This window comes from Oncorhynchus clarkii, chromosome 33 (genome assembly GCF_045791955.1).
Source record: "Oncorhynchus clarkii lewisi isolate Uvic-CL-2024 chromosome 33, UVic_Ocla_1.0, whole genome shotgun sequence".
Taxonomy (NCBI): Eukaryota; Metazoa; Chordata; class Actinopteri; order Salmoniformes; family Salmonidae; genus Oncorhynchus; species Oncorhynchus clarkii.
The window spans coordinates 10935988-10958438 of NC_092179.1; the positions used below are offsets into that span (position 1 = coordinate 10935988).

Genomic DNA, 22451 nt, shown 5'->3' on the forward strand with positions numbered 1-22451 from the left:
TAAGAAACTAGTCCCGACCAGGACAGACCGAGGTAGTTAACAGTGCCCTTCAACACGTGTCCTTTTCCCAAGACGACCAATCCTTTGGGCTGTTTTTACTGGTCATTTACCAATCAAAGTCCATTTAGCGTGGTCCTTGTGCTGTACGAAGCACTGCACTCCCAACGGATTCCCATGGTTGCCGATTCTGTATGATCTAATCGAAGACCTTCACGTGTTCTCTAGGACTACGGTATGGACTCTTTAGCAGGCGTGTTGGTATTGTGTACTCAATATTGACAAGTAATGCCTTTATAATTGCATTGGCCATTTCAAGCCACTCAATGCACAAACATTCATTTATCTGGATGAGTAAGTCACAAACTGATAGTCCCCCCCCCCCCCTCTCTCTCTCACACACACACACACACACACACACGCGTCCTTAACAGCCGAACCCTTTGAAACTGCCAGGTAAATCCCTACATAGTGGAGACAATACTCTTCCACTGAGAACAACACACACTAAAAATGTAACTTCACTCATTCTGGAATGAAAAAAAAAAAGAGAGCACTTGAAGCTGTCAGGTAAATCCCCATAAGCCAGGAGCACAGCAAAGTTGATATAGAAAATAAGACGGATAAAAAGCAGATCAATTATTCAGAGGTTCTTTTGAAAATTCCCTCCTCTCTGAAACGCCGGATCTCAGTGCACCGTCGAATTGCTCCAGCTTTCTTATCCCAGGGAGATTTAGCACAGAGAGAAAAACACCAAGGGCTTCTCTCGGGTTGTGTGTTATTCAAAATGTGCCCGAGGCAAGGTTAAATTAAAACCCGCCTTCCCTCGCTAATTCATTTTTAGCACCCATGGAACACTTTTCAATGTCGGATGTTTAGCATCCAAATAACGCAGATAAATTGTTCTGCAGAGTTAGACCACAGTTTGAATGATGTATTGTTAAAATGTATGGGTGTTATGTTATAGTGAATATTGGAAGCCACACAAGTTAACAACATTTAAATATAATTTGCAGTCTTGCCTTCGAGCTATTAGCTCAGATAGAATTAAGCTATTTTCACTTAAACACAGGATGTCTAGTTTTTGCATCCTCAAAAAAAGTTTTGTACATAATGATTAAACCCTTCCCCCGACCCTGCTGAGACCGTTTTTCAGTCCATGAATGAAACACAGCTTCCTTCCTGCTAGTGAAAGCTGAATGTGAGGATGATTGACAAGCCCATTGAGGGTTGGACTGACAACCCATTCTCCTGGGTTCCAGAACGGAGGCACGTTAATCGCTCCTCCGGTACCCCGATACGTGTTCTCTCTTCCGAGAAGTCTTCAGGATTAGAGGAAATTCATTTCTGACACGATTAAACGCTGTCAAATTACCAGCCTCAGACACAATTACTGCGTCTATCTGATCCGGAGAAGGGTACTCCTCTTGGCGGTGATGTGACGTTAGGAAGAGTGCCATCATCCCGGCCCACCCCACCCACCTAGCAGACTAAAGAGGAGACATTCATTAGATGTGTTCGGTTTTCAAGGAATATTTCCCCCATGTGCGCACATCGTCTTACCTGATCACGCACCAGTTCCTCATAAACAATTACATCATCTTGAGCGCCCACAGTAGGTGATTATCGTTGAATTTGTGTGGGAATGACTTTGATGACACGGAGCTGATCCTGAATCGCGTAACGTTAGAGTACACAGAAGATCAATATAACAATTCAGCAAACATGGCTGGACACATGTACTGTACAGTGCAACTATTATAGAAGTACCTATCGATGGATTGTCTTTAGCAGGTTAGAGCTGGGAATGATTTAAAGGTAAGCTTGAGCAAAACATTTTTTATTACATAGGGCAGTTTATTGAGCATGTAAATGTTTTACTGTAGGTGTAGATATGCATTACTCTATAGACTTCTACACTCACTAAAACACCATTTTTTGTGACATTTATAACAATAATTTGCTGTTCCAACATTCAAAGCTGTAAATGTGTATTAGCTACATTTTGTTAAAAACACAATATTTACAATAATAGTAATACACAAAGGTAGTATATTTGGCATACGTACAACAATCTCATCATTATATAATTTACAATTTCTCAAGTACTGATTCATGTGAATATTTGATGAAAAATGTTTTTGCAACAAATTAAAAAGGAAATGAACCATAGAAAAGTGAAACATACCCAAGTTAATTGTGAAAACCGTTGTACTGAATTAAGTGATCAATATTTCGTGCAATTAAAAAAAAAAAGGGTTTTATTACAAAAACAGTGTTGTCTTCTCTTCATAAAACACTGACAGGAAACCACCTGACGTGAAGACTGCCTAGACACCGTAGGACTCGATACCAGCACACTCTGTCCACCACGTACTGTATGTCAAACACAGAGAGATCACCTCAAACTAACTCGGCTGTACTGTACAAGCGTGACTATACAATGGATAGTTGAAAAGGTTTTCGAAAAAGATTCAAAAAAATAATAGAACGGCAGCCCTCGTGTGTGTGTGTGTGTGTGTGTGTGTGTGTGTGTGTGTGTGTGTGTGTGTGTGTGTGTGTGTGTGTGTACGAGTTGCTGGCAATTCACTGAGCGGCAAATAGAGGACATCTTTTCTACAATACATGCTGCCCATTGTGGTCAGAGGTTAACATTTTAAGAGTTGGAGTCCTTGGTACTGTAACCACTGCTAACATAGTCAATCTCATTTGTGCTAATATCATATAACCATTCGTTACTTGTAACAGTTGCCATTTTTATACTCCCCCCCCCCCCACAATGACTTTTTATCTAAATAACTGGATTTGTCTCAAAAGTCGGTTGTTTTCATTGTGGGCTAGTACAAGATCAGCTTGTCTAGTCAATGGAGTGTTTCCAGGTTCAGGATTCCTACTTTGCCGTTACAGCATACATACAGTACATCGTCCTTTGGCACAATACTTGGTAAACCCCAAAGATCCACCACCACATACATACTACACTTCATGCAGGAGGGTTTAGGGTGTGTCCACATCTCTGGCCCCCTCTGACAGCAATGGCCTCCAGTTTATTTACTTAGAACGACATACAATTTAGTGGCACATGTCAAATGCAAGAACTATGTGCATTGACCAAAGGGGATTTCAAAGACGAAAGGAGCTCGTTATGTCTTAGAGTAGAGTTTGAAGAACCCTCACGAAGGGGGTGTATTTCTGAGTGACTTGTTACGACCACAAAATCTCCATTCCTACGAGAAAGGGATGTTCTATTACTGACCAAGAATAAAACCGGGGCACTGATTTTAGCTATACAGTACTTTTCAAATGGTCATGACAATGAAAAGAAATGGCCAAATAGGTAAATCTCTGCTTCCTGTTTCCGGTACCACGTGGATGTATGTGAACACACCCTCAGCTACCACCATAAACTGAAATGCATATGCATGAGACCTCTAGCACCAGTCAGCCATATAGAAAAGTACAGTGTACTTCAAAAAACGTGCAAGACTCATGGATAGAAGACTCTTTCCAATACTTAAGGCAAAACACTTCTTATATATAACCAATATATACATATTGGGACTATTACATCTATCAAAAATCTAAAAATCAATGCCTAAGTTTGTTGTGTTCATTTCTCTTCTGATAAACGTAGCAATTTACCGCGTGGAACCTACTGTACTGGAGCTAAAAGTGCGGAATGACAACGTCAGTCAATGCAAAGCCCTTTCGAAAAAAGATCTTCACAATGAGACAGACTCAAGAGTCGTGAGTCTGTCTTGGGCAGAGCCTGGGATTACCAAACTGAAGAGAAGACAGTGTAAAAAGTGCAAAACGCGCCAGTGGTGTCACCCATCAACCCACTAGGGTTGTAGGTCCTCACCCAGCCTATAGCTGGGAGACCTTCCTGGGGAGAGGTCTGGGTCTGGGGACGTGGGGCACCCCGTCGGCCCTGCGAGGGTCCGATGCTGGGACCAGCTTCATGCTGCTAGTGCGTTGCTGGTGGGGCTTGGGTGGCAGGGCCGGGGGATCCACACTGGGAGGGATGGAGAGACTGTGGGGCAGGGGAACCGGCCGACGAGGGTTGGTGCGCTCGTACACGCTGTAGGGCGGCGGCGTCTTGTTCTCGCGGCGAATGAGCTCGTCCGAGCCCGAGGAGACCGAGTTGGGCATGGTGGGCCCCTGGTGGGCGGGGTGGTCTCCAGTGGTTGCCTCGGTGCCCGACGCCTCGGACACACTGCAGCGACTCATGGAGGAGATGCCGCTGCTATAGCTACCAGAGAGGACGGGCGAGTTGGACACCAGTCCAGTCGACTGGCACTCAGTGGGTGAGGGCGTGAAGGGCGGCAGTGAACTCTATGGAGAGACAGAAACAGAGAGACCATCAGAGGACCAAACAGAAATAGAGAACCAATCAGAAACGGAGAACCAACCACCACCATAGCTCAAACAGAGAGGGTACCAGTCTCCTTAAGACTGCACATGTGTGCTTCACAGCCTAATGAGGTATAGCATAAAGGAACAATAAAGCCTATGAAGCGTAACCATAAAGACACCAGACAAAGTGACAGTGCCACACTGCTTTTCCCACCTCATCATGTCAGTGCGTACTGAGACAGAGAAACACAACATGTGGCAGTTCCATCATGAGGAATCCAATACGTTGTCAAAATGTTTTCGGAGAAATGACATGGAAATACTGTTATATCTTGTTACACTTAATTGGATTCAGTGGAGAGGACAATTGATCTGTTATGTACGCTACAGTACGTCAGTGTGACGAGCATTTAGCTTCAGTCTTGTTGAGAGAAGTTACGTGAATATAACTTCCCTCAGCAAGACTGAAGCTAAATGCTCCTTGATATGTTAACATTCCCCACATATCTCAAAGGCCTAGAGCGCTGAGCTGCCCCTCACAGTACAATCAAAGAAGACCCCACAGCAGACCGCCAACAGGCCCCATTATCTCACACACGCGCGCACGCACACACGGCGTTGTATTTGTGTTGCTGTTTGTGCCTCACTTACAAAAAACTGCCAGTGCAAAGAACTGTATTTGATTTTCTAACAAAAAACAAGACTTCATCAATGCAGGTTTGTAAAAGCCTGTTAAAATGTCACTCCTTCTAAACTGCCTAGACACATGCAGACTGGTGCTAGATAATAAATGGCTCATTAGCAGAGTTATCTGACAGGCGAGAGCCAATGTGGATGAGAACATGAGACGACATAGAGGGGGAAGATAATTCAACTGTGGTTCAATACTGCCTGACAACCAACAGGGAAACCATATAGCACACAGACATTCAAAGCACTGCCAGAACACTCATCAGCATTAACAGAAGAACAGAAAGAGATGCACATGTACACACCATTGACACACACACACACCATTGACACACACACACACCATTGACACACACACACACACCATTGACACACACACACACACACACACACACACACACACACACACACACACACACACACACACACACACACACACACACACACACACACACACACACACACACACACACACACACACACACACACACACACACACACACACACACACACACACACACACACACACACACACACACACACACACACACACACACACAGGCAGGCAGGCAGGTATTGTCAGGCAAGCACGCACGCACACATTAGCTCTGACCCCACTTAGTCATCTGGCCAATTGTTTGGACGATAGGATGTTGGTCGACCAAGTTTTCTTTAGTCAAGTAGTCACAATTTTTAACAAATATTTTCATGGTGCAAGAAGATTTCCTATGTTGCCATGTGCATAACAGCAAAATGAACCAGCATATTGGAGTTGCGGTGGATGACGCAGCAGCAGAGACAAGGAGACAGCCCTTGCCTTAGCCTAACTGTATAAGAAGTAAGGAGAGAGGAAACCCCAACTTAATTAGGTCTATAGCCTAACTGTTAAATGTCTTTAGAAATCATCCATATAAACTCAAAAAAAGTCCTCTCACTGTCAACTACCTTTAATTTATGTAAGTATTTGTATGAACATAACAAGATTCAACAACTGAGACAAACTGAACAAGTTCCACAGACATGTGACTGACAGAAATTGAATAATGTGTCCCTGAACAAAGGGGGGTCAATATGAAAAGTAAAAGTCTGCATTAAGTACTGCAGTGCATCTCCTCCTCATGGACTGCACCAGATTTGCCAGTTCTTGCTGTGAGATGTTACCTCACTCTTCCACCAAGGCACCTGCAAGTTCCCAGACATTTCTGGGGGGAATGGCCCTAGCCCTCACCCTCTGATCCAACAGGTCCCAGACATGCTCGATGGGATTGGGATCCGGGCTCTTCGCTGACCATGGCAGAACACTGACATTCCTGTCTTGTAGGAAATCACTCACAGAACGAACAGTATGGCTGGTGGCATTGTCATGCTGGAGGGTCATGTCAGGATGAGCCTGCAGGAAGGGTACAACATGAGGGAGGAGGATGTCTTCCCTGTAACGCACAGCTTTGAGATTGCCTGCAATGACAACAAGCTCAGTCCGATGATGCTGTGACACACCGCCCCAGAACATGATGGACCCTCCACCTCCAAATCGATCCCACTCCAGAGTACAGGCCTCGGTGTAATGCTCATTACTTCGACGATCAACGCGAATCCGACAAAACCGAGACTCGTCAGTGAAGAGCACTTTTTGCCAGTCTGGTCCAGGGACAGGGACAGTAGGTTTGTGCCCATAGGCAACGTTGTTGCCGGTGATGTCTGGTGAGGACCTGCCTTACAACAGGCCTACAAGCCCTCAGTCCAGACTCTCTCAGCCTATTGCAGACAGTCACTGATGAAGGGATGTGCGTTCCTGGGGCACATGGCGCAGTTGTTGTTGCCATCCTGTATCTGTCCCGCAGGTGTGATGTTTGGATGTACCGAACCTATGCAGGTGTTGTTACACGTGGTCTGCCACGGCAAGGACTTAGGCGTCTCACAGTACGGACATTGCAATTTATTGCCCTGGCCACATCTGCAGTCCTCATGTCTCCTTGCAGCATGCCTAATGCATGCAGATGAGCAGGGACTCTGGGCATTTTCTTTTGGTGTTTTTCAGTAGAAAGGCCTCTTTATTGTCCTATGTTTTCATAACTGTGACCTTAATTGCCTACCGTCTGTAAGCTGTTAGTGTCTTAACGACCGTTCCACAGGCGCATGTTCATTAATTGATTATGGTTCATTGAACAATCATTGGAAACAGTGTTTAAACCCTTTACAATGAAGATCTGTGAAGTTATTTGGATTTTTACTAATCATCTTTGAAAGACAGGGTCCTGAAAAAGGGACGTTTCTTTTTTTTGCTGAGTTTCTATCTACAGAAATAAGACAGATCTCGCTTCTGTTGCCTGTTTGAGTGTTTGTTTAATAGCCTACTGATTCCGTGAGCACCAAGCGTCATGCAACAGCTAAATGTTGGATAAAGCAATTTCACAGATTCGTCTGTTTTTAATCTTTGCCATGGTGCAATAAAGGCCTGTAAAAAAATATTTTAGAACAGACTGGTATTTCTTGGAATGTATTATTTTGTGTTGTTTACACTGTTCCAAACAGGCAGAAAAAAATATATTGTAATCTAACAGCACCTGTTTGTCAATAGGCAATAGACATACTCACGCAATGCTTGCTCCTATACACTCCCTTTTCTTGATCTCCCGTAGTTTCCACAACTAAGTCAAATGTCTTCAACAGATCTGACTTCCCGTTTCCCTCTTGAGCAACCAGTAAACATTTGCACATTTGGAGTTTTTCATGTCTTCCGCATCCATTTTCCTGTCACGTATTGTGTTCCGAGTTTGTTTTAACCAATTTATTTATGTGATTATGATAGGCTATAGGTCAGGCCCTGTTGGCCTCATGCATGAGATGCTAACATGTTTCACGTAAAAAAAGAGCCACGGGATGAAGGAATATGTCATGTTTAACCTCTTAAGGTATAGGGGGCAAGGGCGCAGTGGTAAAGGCCACTGTACTGCAGCGCCAGCTGTGAGACCCATCAGAGAGACTCTGGGTTCGCGCCCAGGCTCTGTCGTAACCGGCCGCGACCGGGAGGTCCGTGGGGCGACGCACAATTGGCCTAGCGTCGTCCGGGTTAGGGAGGATTTGGCCGGTAGGGATATCCTTGTCTCATCGCGCACCAGCGACTCCTGTGGCGGGCCGGGTGCAGTGCGCGCTAACCAAGGTTGCCAGGTGCACGGTGTTTCCTCCGACACATTGGTGCGGCTGGCTTCCGGGTTGGATGGTGCTGTGTTAAGAAGCAGTGCGGCTTGGTTGGGTTGTGTATCGGAGGACGCATGACTTTCAACCTTCGTCTCTCCCGAGCCCGTACGGGAGTTGTAGCGATGAGACAAGATAGTAGCTACTAAAACAATTGGATACCACGAAATTGGGGAGAAAAAACAAAAGGTATAGGGGGCAGCATTTTCACTTTTGGATAAATAGCGTGCCCAATTTCAACTTCCTGCTACTCATGCCAGGAATTTAAGATATGCATATTATTAGTAGATGTGGATAGAAAACACTCTGAAGTTTCTAAAACTGTTTGAATCATGTCTGAGTATAACAGTACTTATGTAGCAGGCAAAACCCAGAGGAAAGTTGCGCAAGACGTAAAAAGGAGCATGGTTTGTTTACTTGCTGTATTGAATACAGATTGCCCCGTCTACAATTTGATCGATTATTAACGTTTTAAAATACCTAAAGTTGTATTACAAAAAGTAGTTAGAAATATTTAAGCAAAGTTTATAGGCAACTTTTGAAATATTTTGTAGTGACGTTGCGCAATTTGGAAGCTGTTTTTTTCTGGATCAAATGCGCCAAATAAATGGACATTTGGATATATATATGGACGGAATTAATCGAACAAAAGGACCAATTGTGATGTTTATGGGACATATTGGAGGGCCAACAAAAGAAGCTCGTCAAAGGTAAGGCATGTTTTATATTTTATTTCAGCGTTTTGTGTAGCGCCTGCAGGGTTGAAATATGCTACTCGCTTTGTTGACATTGTGCTATCATCAGATAATAGCTTCTTATGCTTTCGCCGAAAAACTTTTTAAAATCTGACATGTGGCTGGATTCACAACGAGCGTAGCTTTAATTGAGTATCTTACATGTGTGATTTAATGAAAGTTTGCTTTTTATATCATTTTTTGAATTTGCCGCGCTGCATTTTACCAGTTTTTTTCCCCAAGTGGGACGCAACCGTCCCCTATACCATAAATAGTTAAACAAATTAAGAATTTCGGTAACAGAACTTTTCAGTCAGAAACAAGAAAAAAACGAAAGGGCTGACATGATGTTACAGCTTCAGCATGGACAGCGCAATAAACACTTGCTGTGCTGTGGAGCCTTTTCTCTGCAGTAGGGGGAGGAGAAAGAGACAACAGGAGCCAGTTACACAGGCACTCGGTCATTTTTTTTTTTTTTTTACACCATATGACCACCAGCTCTTTCTTGAGTCATTTGTGTGTCTTAATTATTTAATCAAACATGGTGCTTGAAGCATCAGACAAGCTCTGTGCATTTCTAGTTAATGTTATTCAAACACATAGGGTGTGTCTATCTATATATGGAAAAATACTTTTAAACATTTTGACCAATCAATTGGTGAAAAGAAGATATACCAATATTTTTTAGCTGGGGACAGCCCTAACAGACACTACATACACAAAAGTATGTGTACAGTGGATTCGTCTATTTCAGCCACACCTGTTGCTGACAGGTGTATAAAATTTAGCACACCGCCATGCAATCTCCATAGACAAACAATGGCAGTAGAATGGCCTTACCTGAAGAGCTGAGTGACTTTCAACGTGGCACCATCATAGGATGCCACCTTTCCAACAAGTTTAATTTTTTTTTGCTAGAGCTGCCCTGGTCAAATGAAAGTGCTGTTATTGTAAAGTGGAAACGTCTAGGAGCAACAACGGCTAAGTCTTGAAGTGGTAGGCCACAAGCTCACAGAACGGGACCACCGTTCTGGTGAAAAAAGTGGTAAAAAAAAAGTCTGTCCTAGTTTGCAACACTCAATACAGAGTTCCAAACTGCCTCTGGAAGCAACATCAGCACAATAACCTTTCGTCAGGAGCTTCATGAAGTGGGTTTCCATGGCCGAGCAGCCGCACACAAGCCTAAGATCACCATGCGTAATCCCAAGCATCGGCTGGAGTGGTGTAAAGCTTCCCAGAAGAGTGGAGGCTGTTATAGCAGCAAAGGGGGGACCGACTCCATATTAAATGTATTAATTGTAGACCTGCACAAGGCTGGGATGGGCTACAGGACAATAGGCAAGCTGCTTGGTGAGAAGGCAACAACTGTTGGCGCAATTATTAGAAAATGGAAGAAGTTCAAGAGGACGGTCAATCACCCTCGGTCTGGGGCTCCATGCAAGATCTCACCTCGTGGGGTATCAATGATCATGAGGAAGGTGAGGGATCAGCCCAGAACTACACGGCAGGATGTGGTCAATGACCAGAAGAGAGCTGGGACCACAGTCTCAAAGAAAACCATTAGTAACACACTACGCCGTCATGGATTAAAATCCTGCAGGGCACGCAAGATCCCCCTGCTCAAGCCAGCACATGTCCAGGCCCATCTGAAGTTTGCCAGTGACCATCTGGATGATCCAGAGGAGGAATGGGAGAAGGTAATGTGGTCTGATGAGACAAAAATAGAGCTTTTTGGTATAAACTCCACTCGCCGTGTTTGGAGGAAGAAGAAGGATGTGTACAACCCAGAGAAAACCATCCCAACCGTGATGCATGGAGGTGGAAACATCATTCTTTGGGGATGCCTTTCTGCAAAGGGGACAGGACGACTGCACCGTATTGAGGGGAGGATGGATGGGGCCATGTATCGTGAGATCTTGGCCAACAACCTCCTTCCCTCAGTAAGAGCATTGAAGATGGGTCGTGGCTGGGTCTTCCAGCATGACAACGACTCGAAACACACAGCCAGGGCAACTAAGGAGTGGCTCCGTAAGAAGCCTCTCAAGGTCCTGGAGTGGCCTAGCCAGTCTCCAGACCTGAACCCAATAGAAAATCTTTGGAGGGAGCTGAACGTCCGTATTGCTCAGCGACAGCCCCGAAACCTGAAGGATCTGGAGAAGGTCTGTATGGAGGAGTGGGCCAAAATCCCTGCTGAAGTGTGTGCAAACCTGGTCAAGAACTACAGGAAACGTATGAAATCTGTAATTGCAAACAAAGGTTTCTGTACCAAATATTAAGTTCTGCTTTTCTGATGTATCAAATACTTAAGTCATGCAATAAAATGCAAATTAATTACTTAAAAATCATACAATGTGATATTCTGGATTTTTGTTTTAGATTCCGTCTCTCACAGTTGAAGTGTACCTATGATAAATAATTACAGACCTCTACATGCTTTGTAAGTAGGAAAACCTGCAAAATCGGCAGTGTATCAAATACTTGTTCTCCCCACTGTATGTACGCAAACCCACACACATTCAGACAAGCATGCACGCAAACAGGATCAAATGAGTCATCTACTGCTGGAATGAAGGACTCTGGGTTCTGATCCCATGCTGTCCTCTTGACCCTATTTGTAGTGCACAGTCCACTCAGATTAGCATCATCAGACATACACCAGAGGGCACATACAGTTGAAGTCGGAAGTTTACATACACCTTAGCCAAATACAGTTAAACTCCGTTTTTCACAAATCCTGACATTTAATCCTAGTAAAAATTCCCTGTTTAAGGTCAGTTCGGATCACCACTTTATTTTAAGATTGTGAAATGTCAGAATAATAGTAGAGAGAATGATTTATTTCATTATTTCTTTCATCACATTCCCAGTGGGTCAGAAGTTTACATAGACTATTAGTATTTGGTAGCATTGCCTTTAAATTGTTGCACTTGGGTCAAACGTTTTGGGTAGCCTTCCACAAGCGTCCCACAATAAGTTGGGTGAATTTTGGCCCATTCCTCCTGACAGAGCTGGTGTAACTGAGTCAGGTTTGTAGGCCTCCTTGCTCGCACATGCTTTTTCAGTACTAATCACACATTTTCTATAGGATTGAGGTCAGGGCTTTGTGATGGCCACTCCAATACCTTGACTATGTTGTCCTTAAGCTATTTTGCCACAACTTTAGAATAATGCTTGGAGTCATTGTCCATTTGGAAGTCCCATTTGCGACCAAGCTTTAACTGATGTCTTGAGATGTCCCTTCAATAAATTCACATACTTTTCCTCCTCATAATGCCATCTATTTGGTGAAGTGCACCAGTCCCTCCTGCAGCAAAGCACCCCCAAAACATGATGCTTGCTGCCAGCCACGTGCTTCACGGATGGGATTGTGTTCTTCAGCTTGCAAGCCTCCACCTTTTTCCTCCAAACATAACGATGGTCATTATGGCCAAACAGTTGTATTTTTGTTTCGTCAGACCAGAGGACATTTCGCCAAAAAGTACAATCTTTTATCCCCATGTGCAGTTGCAAACCATAGTCTGGCTTTTTTATTGCGGTTTTGGAGCAGTGACTTCTTCCTTGCTGAGCGGCCTTTCAGGTTATGTCGATATAGGACTCATTTTACTGTGGATATAGATACTTTTGTACCCGTTTCCTCCAGCATCTTCACAAGGCCTTTGCTGTTGTTCTGGGATTGATTTGCACTTTTCGCACCAAACTACATTCATCTCTAGGAGACAAAATGCGTCTCCTTCCTGAGCGGTATGACAGCTGCGTGGTCCCATGGTGTTTATACTTGCAGACTATTGTTTGTACAGATAAATGTGGTACCTTCAGGCATTTGGAAATTGCCAGACTTGCCAGACTTGTGGAGGTCTACAATTTTTGGCTGAATTCTTTTGATTTTCCCATGATGTCAAGAAAAGAGGCACTGAGTTTGAAGGTAGGCCTTGAAATACATCCACAGGTACACCTCCAATTGACTCAAATGATGTCAATTAGCCTATCAGAAGCTTCCAAAGCCAAGACATCCTTTTCTGGAACTTTCCAAGCTGTTTAAAGGCACAGTCAACTCAGTATGTAAACTTCTGACCCACTGGAATTGTGATACAGTGAATTATAAGGGAAATAATCTGTCTGTAAACAATTGTTGGAAAAATGACTTGTGTCATGCACAAGGTAGATGTCCTAACAGACTTGCCAAAACTATAGTTTGTTAACAAGAAATGTACAGTGGTTGAAGAACGAGTTTCAATGACTCCAACCTAAGTGTATGTAAACTTCCGACTTCAACTGTAAATGCAACCACACACACAACACCAACCTTTTGTGGAGATCTGGACGTTGGGACCGGGGACTGCGACCTTATGGTCTTGGCTGAAGAGCCTGTTGACAGTCAACCAGAGAGAAACAGAGAAAAGAGGGCACGTTTAAATCCTGCCACCATTTTGGACCAGTCAACTTAAGGACACTGGAAGCCCTCCACAGCTGAGGGCTTCGGCATCTATGAATCAAATAAATCGCACAACCGCGGGTCCTTAGTCAACACTAAGCTGTTTATACATCCAACAGCTGCTATGCTGCTCTTTGGAGGGCAAAACACTCAATTTAACGCCACAACAGGGGGACAAGTCTGCTCTAGTGAATCACAAAATAAATATATAGCTCAAAAAATATAATAACATAAGTCTAAGTTTACTGGAAGTGTCAAGCTCAGGGCTTGAGAAGTGGGAGTTGTGTGCACTGTGTGTGTGTATGTTTGTGTGTGTGTGCACTGTGTGTATATGTTTGTGTATGTGTGCGCTGCATGCGTTTGTATGCGTGTTTGTGTTTGTGCGCTGCATGTGTCTGTTTGCGTGTGTGTAGGCTTGCTGTTGTGGGATCGAATGAACCCCTGAATGAGAAGGCTCATCTATACAAGCTTATAGTATAGTTGAGTCTAACTGGTTACAGTTATTATATATAGTTACGATTATAGAGTAGCAGGCGGCATAGCAGAGGAAAAATATATCCTCTAGGCTGTTGTTGGTTTCCCCCTCAGATAAAATACATGCATAAAGTAAAGGATTCACAGCTTTATGACGACCAATTTATTTGTACATAGCGATTCTGCTGGAATCATCAAAGACAATCATATAGATTGTTTCAGGATTTTTCTCCTGGACCAAAGCTGGTCAGATAGTCAATTATTAAACCTTCATTTAACTAGGCAATTCAGTTAAGAATTGTATTTATTTATTATTTACAATAACAAAGAAGGAATACATCGCTTGGGTACTGGACTATTTGTGTACTCAACAGTGCTAGATGGTTGCCTTTGGCAGGATAATAACACGTTGGCTCGAGCAGAAACAGCCAGGCAACCCAGGCTAGAATACAGACCAGTATTCTACAGTATGTATACATCATGTGAAGGAGAAGTTATTTATAGAAGCAAACCAGAAGGAACAGAAGAGAGCAGCTGAGTTTATAGCAGAGAGTTGACAGCGTAACAACAGGCCCTGGTAGAGAGCAGGTGGAAGCACCAGGTGTCAAAAGATGGGGGAAAGTATTAGTGCCATTCCTCATTGGTCGAGTGTTCTGATTGGTTTACCTGGGTATGGTGGCCTAGGAGGGACAGGGGGACAGAGCAACTTTCCCACAGTGTCAGAGAACTGTGTGTTGTTGACCTCTTTTACACTGTCTAGACTCCAGCTACTGAAGGTGGGTCTCACTACGTTGGTGTACAAACATATAGACAGACATGCATCAATCACTGCTCATTGGGTTACAACACAACACATCAGAACACAGCAGATGATGTAGACCAGAATCTAGATCTATATTAGAAATGTAATCATAGTGGATAACAGGAAATGTAATAACAGAGGTAGGGATTAGTGTCTGTTGTTGTAACTGATGATTTATGACACAGTTACTACATTTCAAGATTTTCTTAGCCTAAATATAAAGCATTGTCAGATGGCAAATTGACAGACTGCACCTTTAAATTTGTTGGGGTGGCAAATAGCCTAGTGGTTAGAGAGTTGGGCCAGTAACCGAAAGGTTGCTAGTTAGAATCCCAGACAAGGTGGAACATTTTTTTTTTTGGTCAATGTGCCCTTGAGCAAGGCACTTAATCCTAATTGCTCCATGATCCCCGTTGAATGGCAGACCTGGGGTGTGATCCCGCTCTCCGAGGGTGTCTCAGAGAGAGTGGGATATGCAAAAATTAATTTCCAATTAATACACACTAATTAATATATGTGTGAAATAGGACAAATACAAGCACCCACCAAATTATTAATTATTATTATTAATCACCCACACCTCAATCTTCTTATGTACTGAATATCATGCAACTGACACATGTTGGTCTTAAACGCTCGCTGTGCTGTTAAGAATGCAGTGAGAGAAATCCCACTGAAAATAACACTTCCCTGTTCTCTCCTGTTAATACGAAGGTGCTCTTCCTGTGCTTAGTTCATTCTTCCACAAACTGGTGTAAAAGAGTAGGTTTGCCTGGTTTGTGCATTTCCACTTGAGCTAAGTGAATACACCTTCAAGTGGCACACCGCTGTGCTTGTGGTTTTGACATTGTTTAAAAAAAATATTTTCTATAAAATACTAATTTCATGAGTTAATTTTCCCTGAACCTCTAACCTTCAGTGAAGTTCACAGAAAGCAATCAAACAGCGGAGCTTTTTTTAATTACACAAGGGCCCTTCCGCACCACTGGAATATGTAGAAATATAAAGCGCTTATATAACATACAAAATATACAAAATGGACATCTGTGGATTAAAAAAAACTGAGACACATATGCATTTATACATATGCATAGCCTTCTGAAAAGGCATATCCCATCAACCCTTGGGGAATAAACATGTTTTCACACATTCTGATATTAATAAATAAGAGGCATCAATTTAATGTGCCTGTATCCCAAATGGAACCCTAATTGCCCAGAGCCCCATGGCCCTTGGTCAAATGTAGTGCACTTTATAAGGAATAGGGTGCCATTTGGGATTCCTCACGTGTCTGTTGTTGCCTGTGAATGCTGATGGAGCTGGGAGGGAACAGACCTCGTGGGGAGAGGCTGTCATTGAAGCAGATGTCTACTCTCCAGACAAAGTCTGTCACACTCTCACCGGTCAGTCTGTCAACTACACTCATGTCCGGACAGATGATCATAGCTATGATCTCTTTGACTGACTGGAGGATGAGAAGCGACTGTTTGGCAGCACGCTAGTGTCTTGGTACGGCACATAGGCAAGGATACTTTGGTGTTATAATGATTTTGGGCTGATATACACTCATGTACTGTAAAGAGAGATGGAGACAATGACTGAGATGACATACAAGACAATGAGACATGTTTTACCTTTGTCTGGTGCAGAAAGGTTAGGATCACTTCGCGGTAGTGTGGTGTCACCTATTTGATGAGGGGTCGCCCTCTAGAAAAATCAAACAAGACAACACAATACTGAAGCTGCAAAATCCATAAAGGAAAGTAAGATATCTTGACTTTGTGGAGTTCAGGTTTAGTCTTAACTTTGAGAAATCCATACTGTGTGTGACATGTCATGCTTGCTGAACAGCTCTTTGGGTTCAAACTGCAGAGATGTTAATAAAAGGTATTAGAACTATACTTTGTCTATTGATTTGTTCGTGTGTGTTCACCTGTGCAGGGTCCAGGGGATTGGGGTAGATGGCACTGACGGGTCTCTCCCTGGAAGAGAGGCAGGAGTTCTCTCTGGAATGCTTGTGTTTGTCCTGCAGCTGGGGAGAACCTGGCGGGAGAGGTGACGAGAGAGGAGAGGTTTAGATGTAGATTTTATTGGCAACAGCTAGTCTTCCTGGGGTCCAACTCATAAAGTAAAATACTTTAACATGTACATTCATTTTAAAACATTATCAAATACATTACAGTCTTACACAGATACAAACATTACTTAAGCAATAAGGCACGAGGGGGTGTGGTATATTGGCCATATTCCACAAGTTACCACCGGCTAAATCTATGATGTTAAAATGCCTATTTTACTTATCTCACATTTCTTTTGGACTAACATTTAGTTTTCAATAGCGGAGATTTGTATAAAGCTTGCGGTCTGTCTCTCCGACATTTGCAACGTTGTTTCAATATTCAAATTCGATGTCCAGCTGTCCCATCGTCATGAACGTGTAGGGTTCGGGAGTCGGGACGAGAGAGAGAGAGACGCAGCGTTTCATGAATCATTTTTATGGATACATACAAAGAAATGTCAATTGAAAAAAAGTAAAACAAAATTAAGTGCAGCTAGTTTGCAGTCTTTCCAGCTTTAGTTTGAAGTGATTGTGTTAGCTGTGTTGTTGGCTAGCTCCTCTGAACCGTGTCCTAACGAGAGAGCACATTTTCTCTGCCAGGCGAAATCGTGCCTCATTAGCTCATTGCTATGGATGTATCCAAATAAATGTCACTAGAAAACAGCTTAAACAAATGTAGCTACTTTGTTGTTATTCTGTCTGCACTGTTTGACATGACTGTAAGTTAGTCGTAGTTGGCTAGCCAGCAAGCAAAGGATAAGAACGTTGCCAGCCAGTATGGCAATGGAACATGTAGAATGAACGACTGGGTCGCGTCCATAGATACAGAACAAAAAGACTGAACGACTGGGTCGCATCCATGACAGAGGTCAAACGTTTTCTGTAAGTCTTCACAAGGTTTTCACACACTGTTGCTGGTATTTTGGCCCATTCCTCCATGCATATCTCCTCTAGAGCAGTGATGTTTTGGGGCTGTTGCTGGGCAACACAGACTTTCAACTCCCTCCAAAGATTTTCTATGGGGTTGAGATCTGGAGACTGGCTAGGCCACTCCAGGACCTTGAAATGCTTCTTACGAATCCACTCCTTCGTTGCCTGGGCGGTGTGTTTGGGATCATTGTCATGCTGAAAGACCCAGCCACGTTTCATCTTCAATGCCCCTGCTGATGGATGGAGGCTTTCACTCAAAATCTCACGATACATGGCCCCATTCATTCTTTTCTTTACACGGATCAGTCGTCCTGGTCCCTTTGCAGAAAAACAGCCCCAAAGCATGATGTTTCCACCCCCATGCTTCACAGTAGGTATGGTGTTCTTTGGATGCAACTCAGAATTCTTTGTCCTCCAAACATGACGAGATTTGTTTTTACCAAAAAGTTATATTTTGGTTTCATCTGACCATATGACATTCTCCCAATCTTCTTCTGGATCATCCAAATGCTCTCTAGCAAACTTCAGATGGGCCTGGACATGTACTGGCTTAAGCAGGGGGACACGTCTGGCACTGCAGGATTTGAGACCCTGGTGGCGTAGTGTGTTACTGATGGTAGGCTTTGTTACTTTGGTCCCAGCTCTCTGCAGGTCATTCACTAGGTCCCCCCCGTGTGGTTCTGGGATTTTTGCTCACCGTTCTTGTGATCATTTTGACCCCACGGGGTGAGATCTTGCGTGGAGCCCCAGATCGAGGGAGATTATCAGTGGTCTTGTATGTCTTCCATTTCCTAATAATTGCTCCCACAGTTGATTTCTTCAAACCAAGCTGCTTACCTATTGCAGATTCATTCTTCCCATCCTGGTGCAGGTCTACAATTTTGTTTCTGGTGTTCTTTGACAGCTCTTTGGTCTTGGCCATAGTGGAGTTTGGAGTGTGACTGAGGTTGTGGACAGGTGTCTTTTATACTGATAACAAGTTCAAACAGGTGCCATTAATACAGTGGAGGACAGAGGAGCCTTTTAAAGAAGAAGTTTACAGGTCTGTTAGAGCCAGAGTCTTGCTTGTTTGTAGGTGACCAAATACTCATTTTCCACCATAATTTGCAAAGAAATTAATTAAAAATCCTACAATGTGATTATCTGGAATTTTTTTTCTCATTTAGTCTGTCATAGTTTAAGTGTACCTATGATGAAAATTACAGGCCTCTCATCTTTTTAAGTGGGAGAACTTGCACAATTGGTGGCCGACTAAATACTTTTTTGCCCCACTGCATGCATATTCATGGCATGAGGCTAGTAGCATAGCATCTCACTCCATTGAATACAGGCGGTTGTGTAATCAACCCTCATCGAAGATTCTAAAAATGATTACAATTATGAGATGTATCCACCAATCCAAAGAAAGGATAGGTGGGAGTTACAGCCCACCGTGCCGCTTTGTGGACAATTATTGACATGTACTGTATCTTGTCAGCATATCCATTATCTTTGCTAAGAGCCAATGTAGCTAGCTAGTGTTAGCTAGTTCTCATTTTGAACATCCAGCATTTTCAGCAACGAGCCATCTGACTTGCGGTGTAACATTAGCTATTTACGGGTGTGCTAATCTGACCAGCAGCAATCGGATCCCTAAACTGACAGTTAATAGTAGGAAGTAGACGCTTATTATAATAAGGAAAGGAGGAAGTGTTTTAAAATGCCTAATGGGCAGATTTGAGACATTCAGACAGAACATGCATTGTCGTTTCCTCTTTCTTCCTACCCTCACTCTCCTTGTTAGATATTATGCACATTTATAGCAGTAAACAGCTCCAAGTGATATGAATGATGGAGAGAGACGCAAGGAGATGGGAGAAGAAGTGGAGTTAGGGCCTCGCTCTATCCAATCGTAGCAGTACGATGAAGTTACATTATAAATATGCTTTAACTAGGTTACCTAGATCAGATAGGGGAGAGGCGTTGTGTTATTTGTTTTATTGGAGAGAGAGAGCGAGGGAAAGGAAGAGGGAGGGAGTGTGAGAATAGGTGTTAAACCAATGATGACACAAAAAAACACAAGTTCAAAAGGTGGTCTTGTTGGATGAGCGAGACACACAAATAAACGAGCATAGAAGCTGGTAGTCAACAACTATCGACCAACCAACAGCTCCCCGTTCCACATCCTCCACCCTGGCTGTTTCCACTTCACTAACCTCAGCACATAAAAGACCTGCCCTGCTGGGCTGGCTGTCACACTGTGGTGGCACCAGACACTCATTCCAGGGACGGACGGACGGACGGACGGACGGACGGACACGGACACGCGCGCACGCGCGCACGCACACACGCACACACACACACACACACGCACGCACACACACACACACGCACACACACACACACACACACACACACACACACACATTATATGGCAATTAGCTTTAGAATGGACATCATATGGGAATGAGATGAGCATCTTACAGGCAGTTCAGTTTGCTGTACTTCTCTAAACACTTTATGGTCCTGGCAGTGGCTTTATAGGGGTCCTTCTGGTTGCACAGGATGCCAAGAGGAGTGTATAGGCACCCAGAAATCTCTCCATATATTCTTATGCGTATGATCTGCATCAGGCAGAAACACATGAGAGTGTCTGAGCGATGGGGAGGTGAGATAGTCACAATCCTCTAAAGAACCTCCTAACCTGGCTGTGGTTAAAAGCTTCTCAGAGGACTTCGAGACATCCTCTATGGGTTCACAGGCGTAATCAACAATGCGCCCTCTCAAGATGTCCTTTGTCGCTCCATTTCATCTTGCATTTCTCAATCAGACAATCCTTTGTTTTCACCAATCTAACTACATCACATTTCTCTCCTTCTCACTCTTTCTTTCTTTCTGTCTGTCTACTTTAATCTCTTTTGTCGTTTGGTTGATTTTGGATAGGGACAAGTACAAACACATTGAACAAACAAACAAACAAATTTGATGGAGAGTTCAACACTTTTCAAGACGTGACGATGGATGGTAGCGTATGTGCTTTCGGTCCAGGATTTTCAGTGCAAGGTCGTACAGAGACTCTAGGGGTCTCAGCACTGGCTGGCTGGCCTGGATCCAGGATGTTATGCAGTTGAACACGTGAGAGAACACCACTGCATGTAAGAAGAAGAAGACAAGAGGCAGACACTTCTTATTCATGTGAAACAGTGGCGGTTTGCTTTGACGCTTCTACCGATCTTTTAGTGGGTCCAGGCTGATCGACAGATATTTCACCACGTCGACTTGTTCAATTGTCTCTCCTTTGATGCTGACAGAGAGTGACGCAATTGGTCTGAGAAATTGAAGGCGGGGAGTTTGGAGAACAGAACACTGTGATTAACTGTGTCAAAGGACTTTTTCATGTCACGGAAGACTGCTCCGACCACATTTCCCTCATCTAGTGATTTCTTGATGTTCTCGAGTGGTACAATGTTTTCGTTTCAGTGAAGTATTTTGGTCTGAATACAGATTGTTCCCAGTGCAAGTACTGATACTATTTCAGATATGATATGAGCTGTTTATCCTCTCACTCTCTCTCTCTCACTCTCTTTCTAGAGAGGATATTTTTCTCCCAATGTTTTTCTTTCACAGTCATATTTGTTTTCAGTTTTGGGGAAGAAAATTGCCTGTATGTCTGCAAAGTCCTCGCAGCGTAAAAGGAAATGCAGCTCTGTCTCGACCTCTCTTTGAGGGCAGAGTGTGCACAGCCTGTCCTCTCTGGGTAGCCAGATCTGCCTGTGATGGCCGGTCTCTATGGCCAGGCTGTGTTCATTGGGTCTGTACATAGAAAACTGAGAAAAACACTGATCTATCAGTTACAGTGGTCACCATGCCACCGAGTGTCTGAGGCCAAAAAGCATTCAACTGTGTTTTGGGTTATTGTGGTGTCTTTCCAATAAGTGATATATTTTTATTTTTGTTCTTCATCGGGTTCAACCCCCCCCTCTCTGCTCGTCTTACCTCTGGTGCTGGACGGAGCAGAGCTGGTCACGTTGGGAGAGGCAGAATGATTGGAGCTGAGGCTCGAGGTAGATGGGCTGGGCTGCAGGGACAAACAACTACATCAGCAACATCACTGACAAGTTAAGAATTATAGACAGCCAGGATCGTGTGGGGGAGTGAAATTATCCTAATCTAGTTTAGATCGCTGCCTTTCTCAAGTGAGTTTTTGCAAACACCAACAAAAAAAAGGAATTCACTGAAAAAGGGTGGTTGAGGGTAAATTCAATTGGAATTGAACCTGCATGTTGAAGACTTCGTCAGAGCTTTCCGACTGCCCTGTGATGTTGCTCACTTCATTTGAGGCCTGAGAGGACAGCGATGATGATGAGTAGCGGTTGACAGCCGGGTAGGTGAGGGGACTGATCAAACATAACACAGACAGAGACACACACACACAGACAGACAGAGACACACACAGACAGACAGAGATAGACAGACAGAGAAAATAAGACCAGTTACTTTCAGAATTTGGTTGAGCATTCGTCTGACATAATACCATATGGTTCTGATAAAAAGGCCCATTATCTCTCCTTAAATCACAAGTTGTAACTGCTAGTGCGTTTTACATTTGCAAGATGTCGACTTAAGAGGACAGTAAAAACTCAGTGAGGGAAATGTCAGTGACAGATTGAGGCTGGGTGTGCGTGTGTGTGTGTGTGCGTGTGTGTGTCCCTCTGGGCAGTGTAGGTTTGTGCCCCTTTACGCTCGATGGAGGTAGGATGGAGGTAGGATGTCACAGGTAGAGAATGGCAGGGTCACTGAGCA

At 43.6% G+C, this 22451-nt stretch overlaps 1 protein-coding gene across 3 annotated transcripts in view; it reads right to left on the reverse strand.

Annotated features, from left to right (window-relative positions):
- Window positions 1-1821: 1821 nt before the first annotated feature.
- The window catches only part of LOC139392674 (dedicator of cytokinesis protein 4-like), a 148459-nt gene continuing 127829 nt past the window's right edge, over window positions 1822-22451 (reverse strand). For 2 of the 3 annotated variants that reach the window (XM_071140827.1, XM_071140828.1), the window contains exons 46-52: window positions 21925-22045; window positions 21645-21726; window positions 16614-16723; window positions 16315-16387; window positions 14545-14664; window positions 13276-13337; window positions 3680-4332 (exon numbers count right to left, since the gene is read on the reverse strand). In XM_071140827.1, coding sequence (XP_070996928.1) covers window positions 3865-4332; window positions 13276-13337; window positions 14545-14664; window positions 16315-16387; window positions 16614-16723; window positions 21645-21726; window positions 21925-22045 — 1036 coding nt within the window. In that variant the 3' untranslated portion in view covers window positions 3680-3864. Of the gene's footprint in view, window positions 4333-13275; window positions 13338-14544; window positions 14665-16314; window positions 16388-16613; window positions 16724-21644; window positions 21727-21924; window positions 22046-22451 lie in introns of all 3 variants that reach the window. The other variant, XM_071140829.1, reaches the window with a different exon arrangement.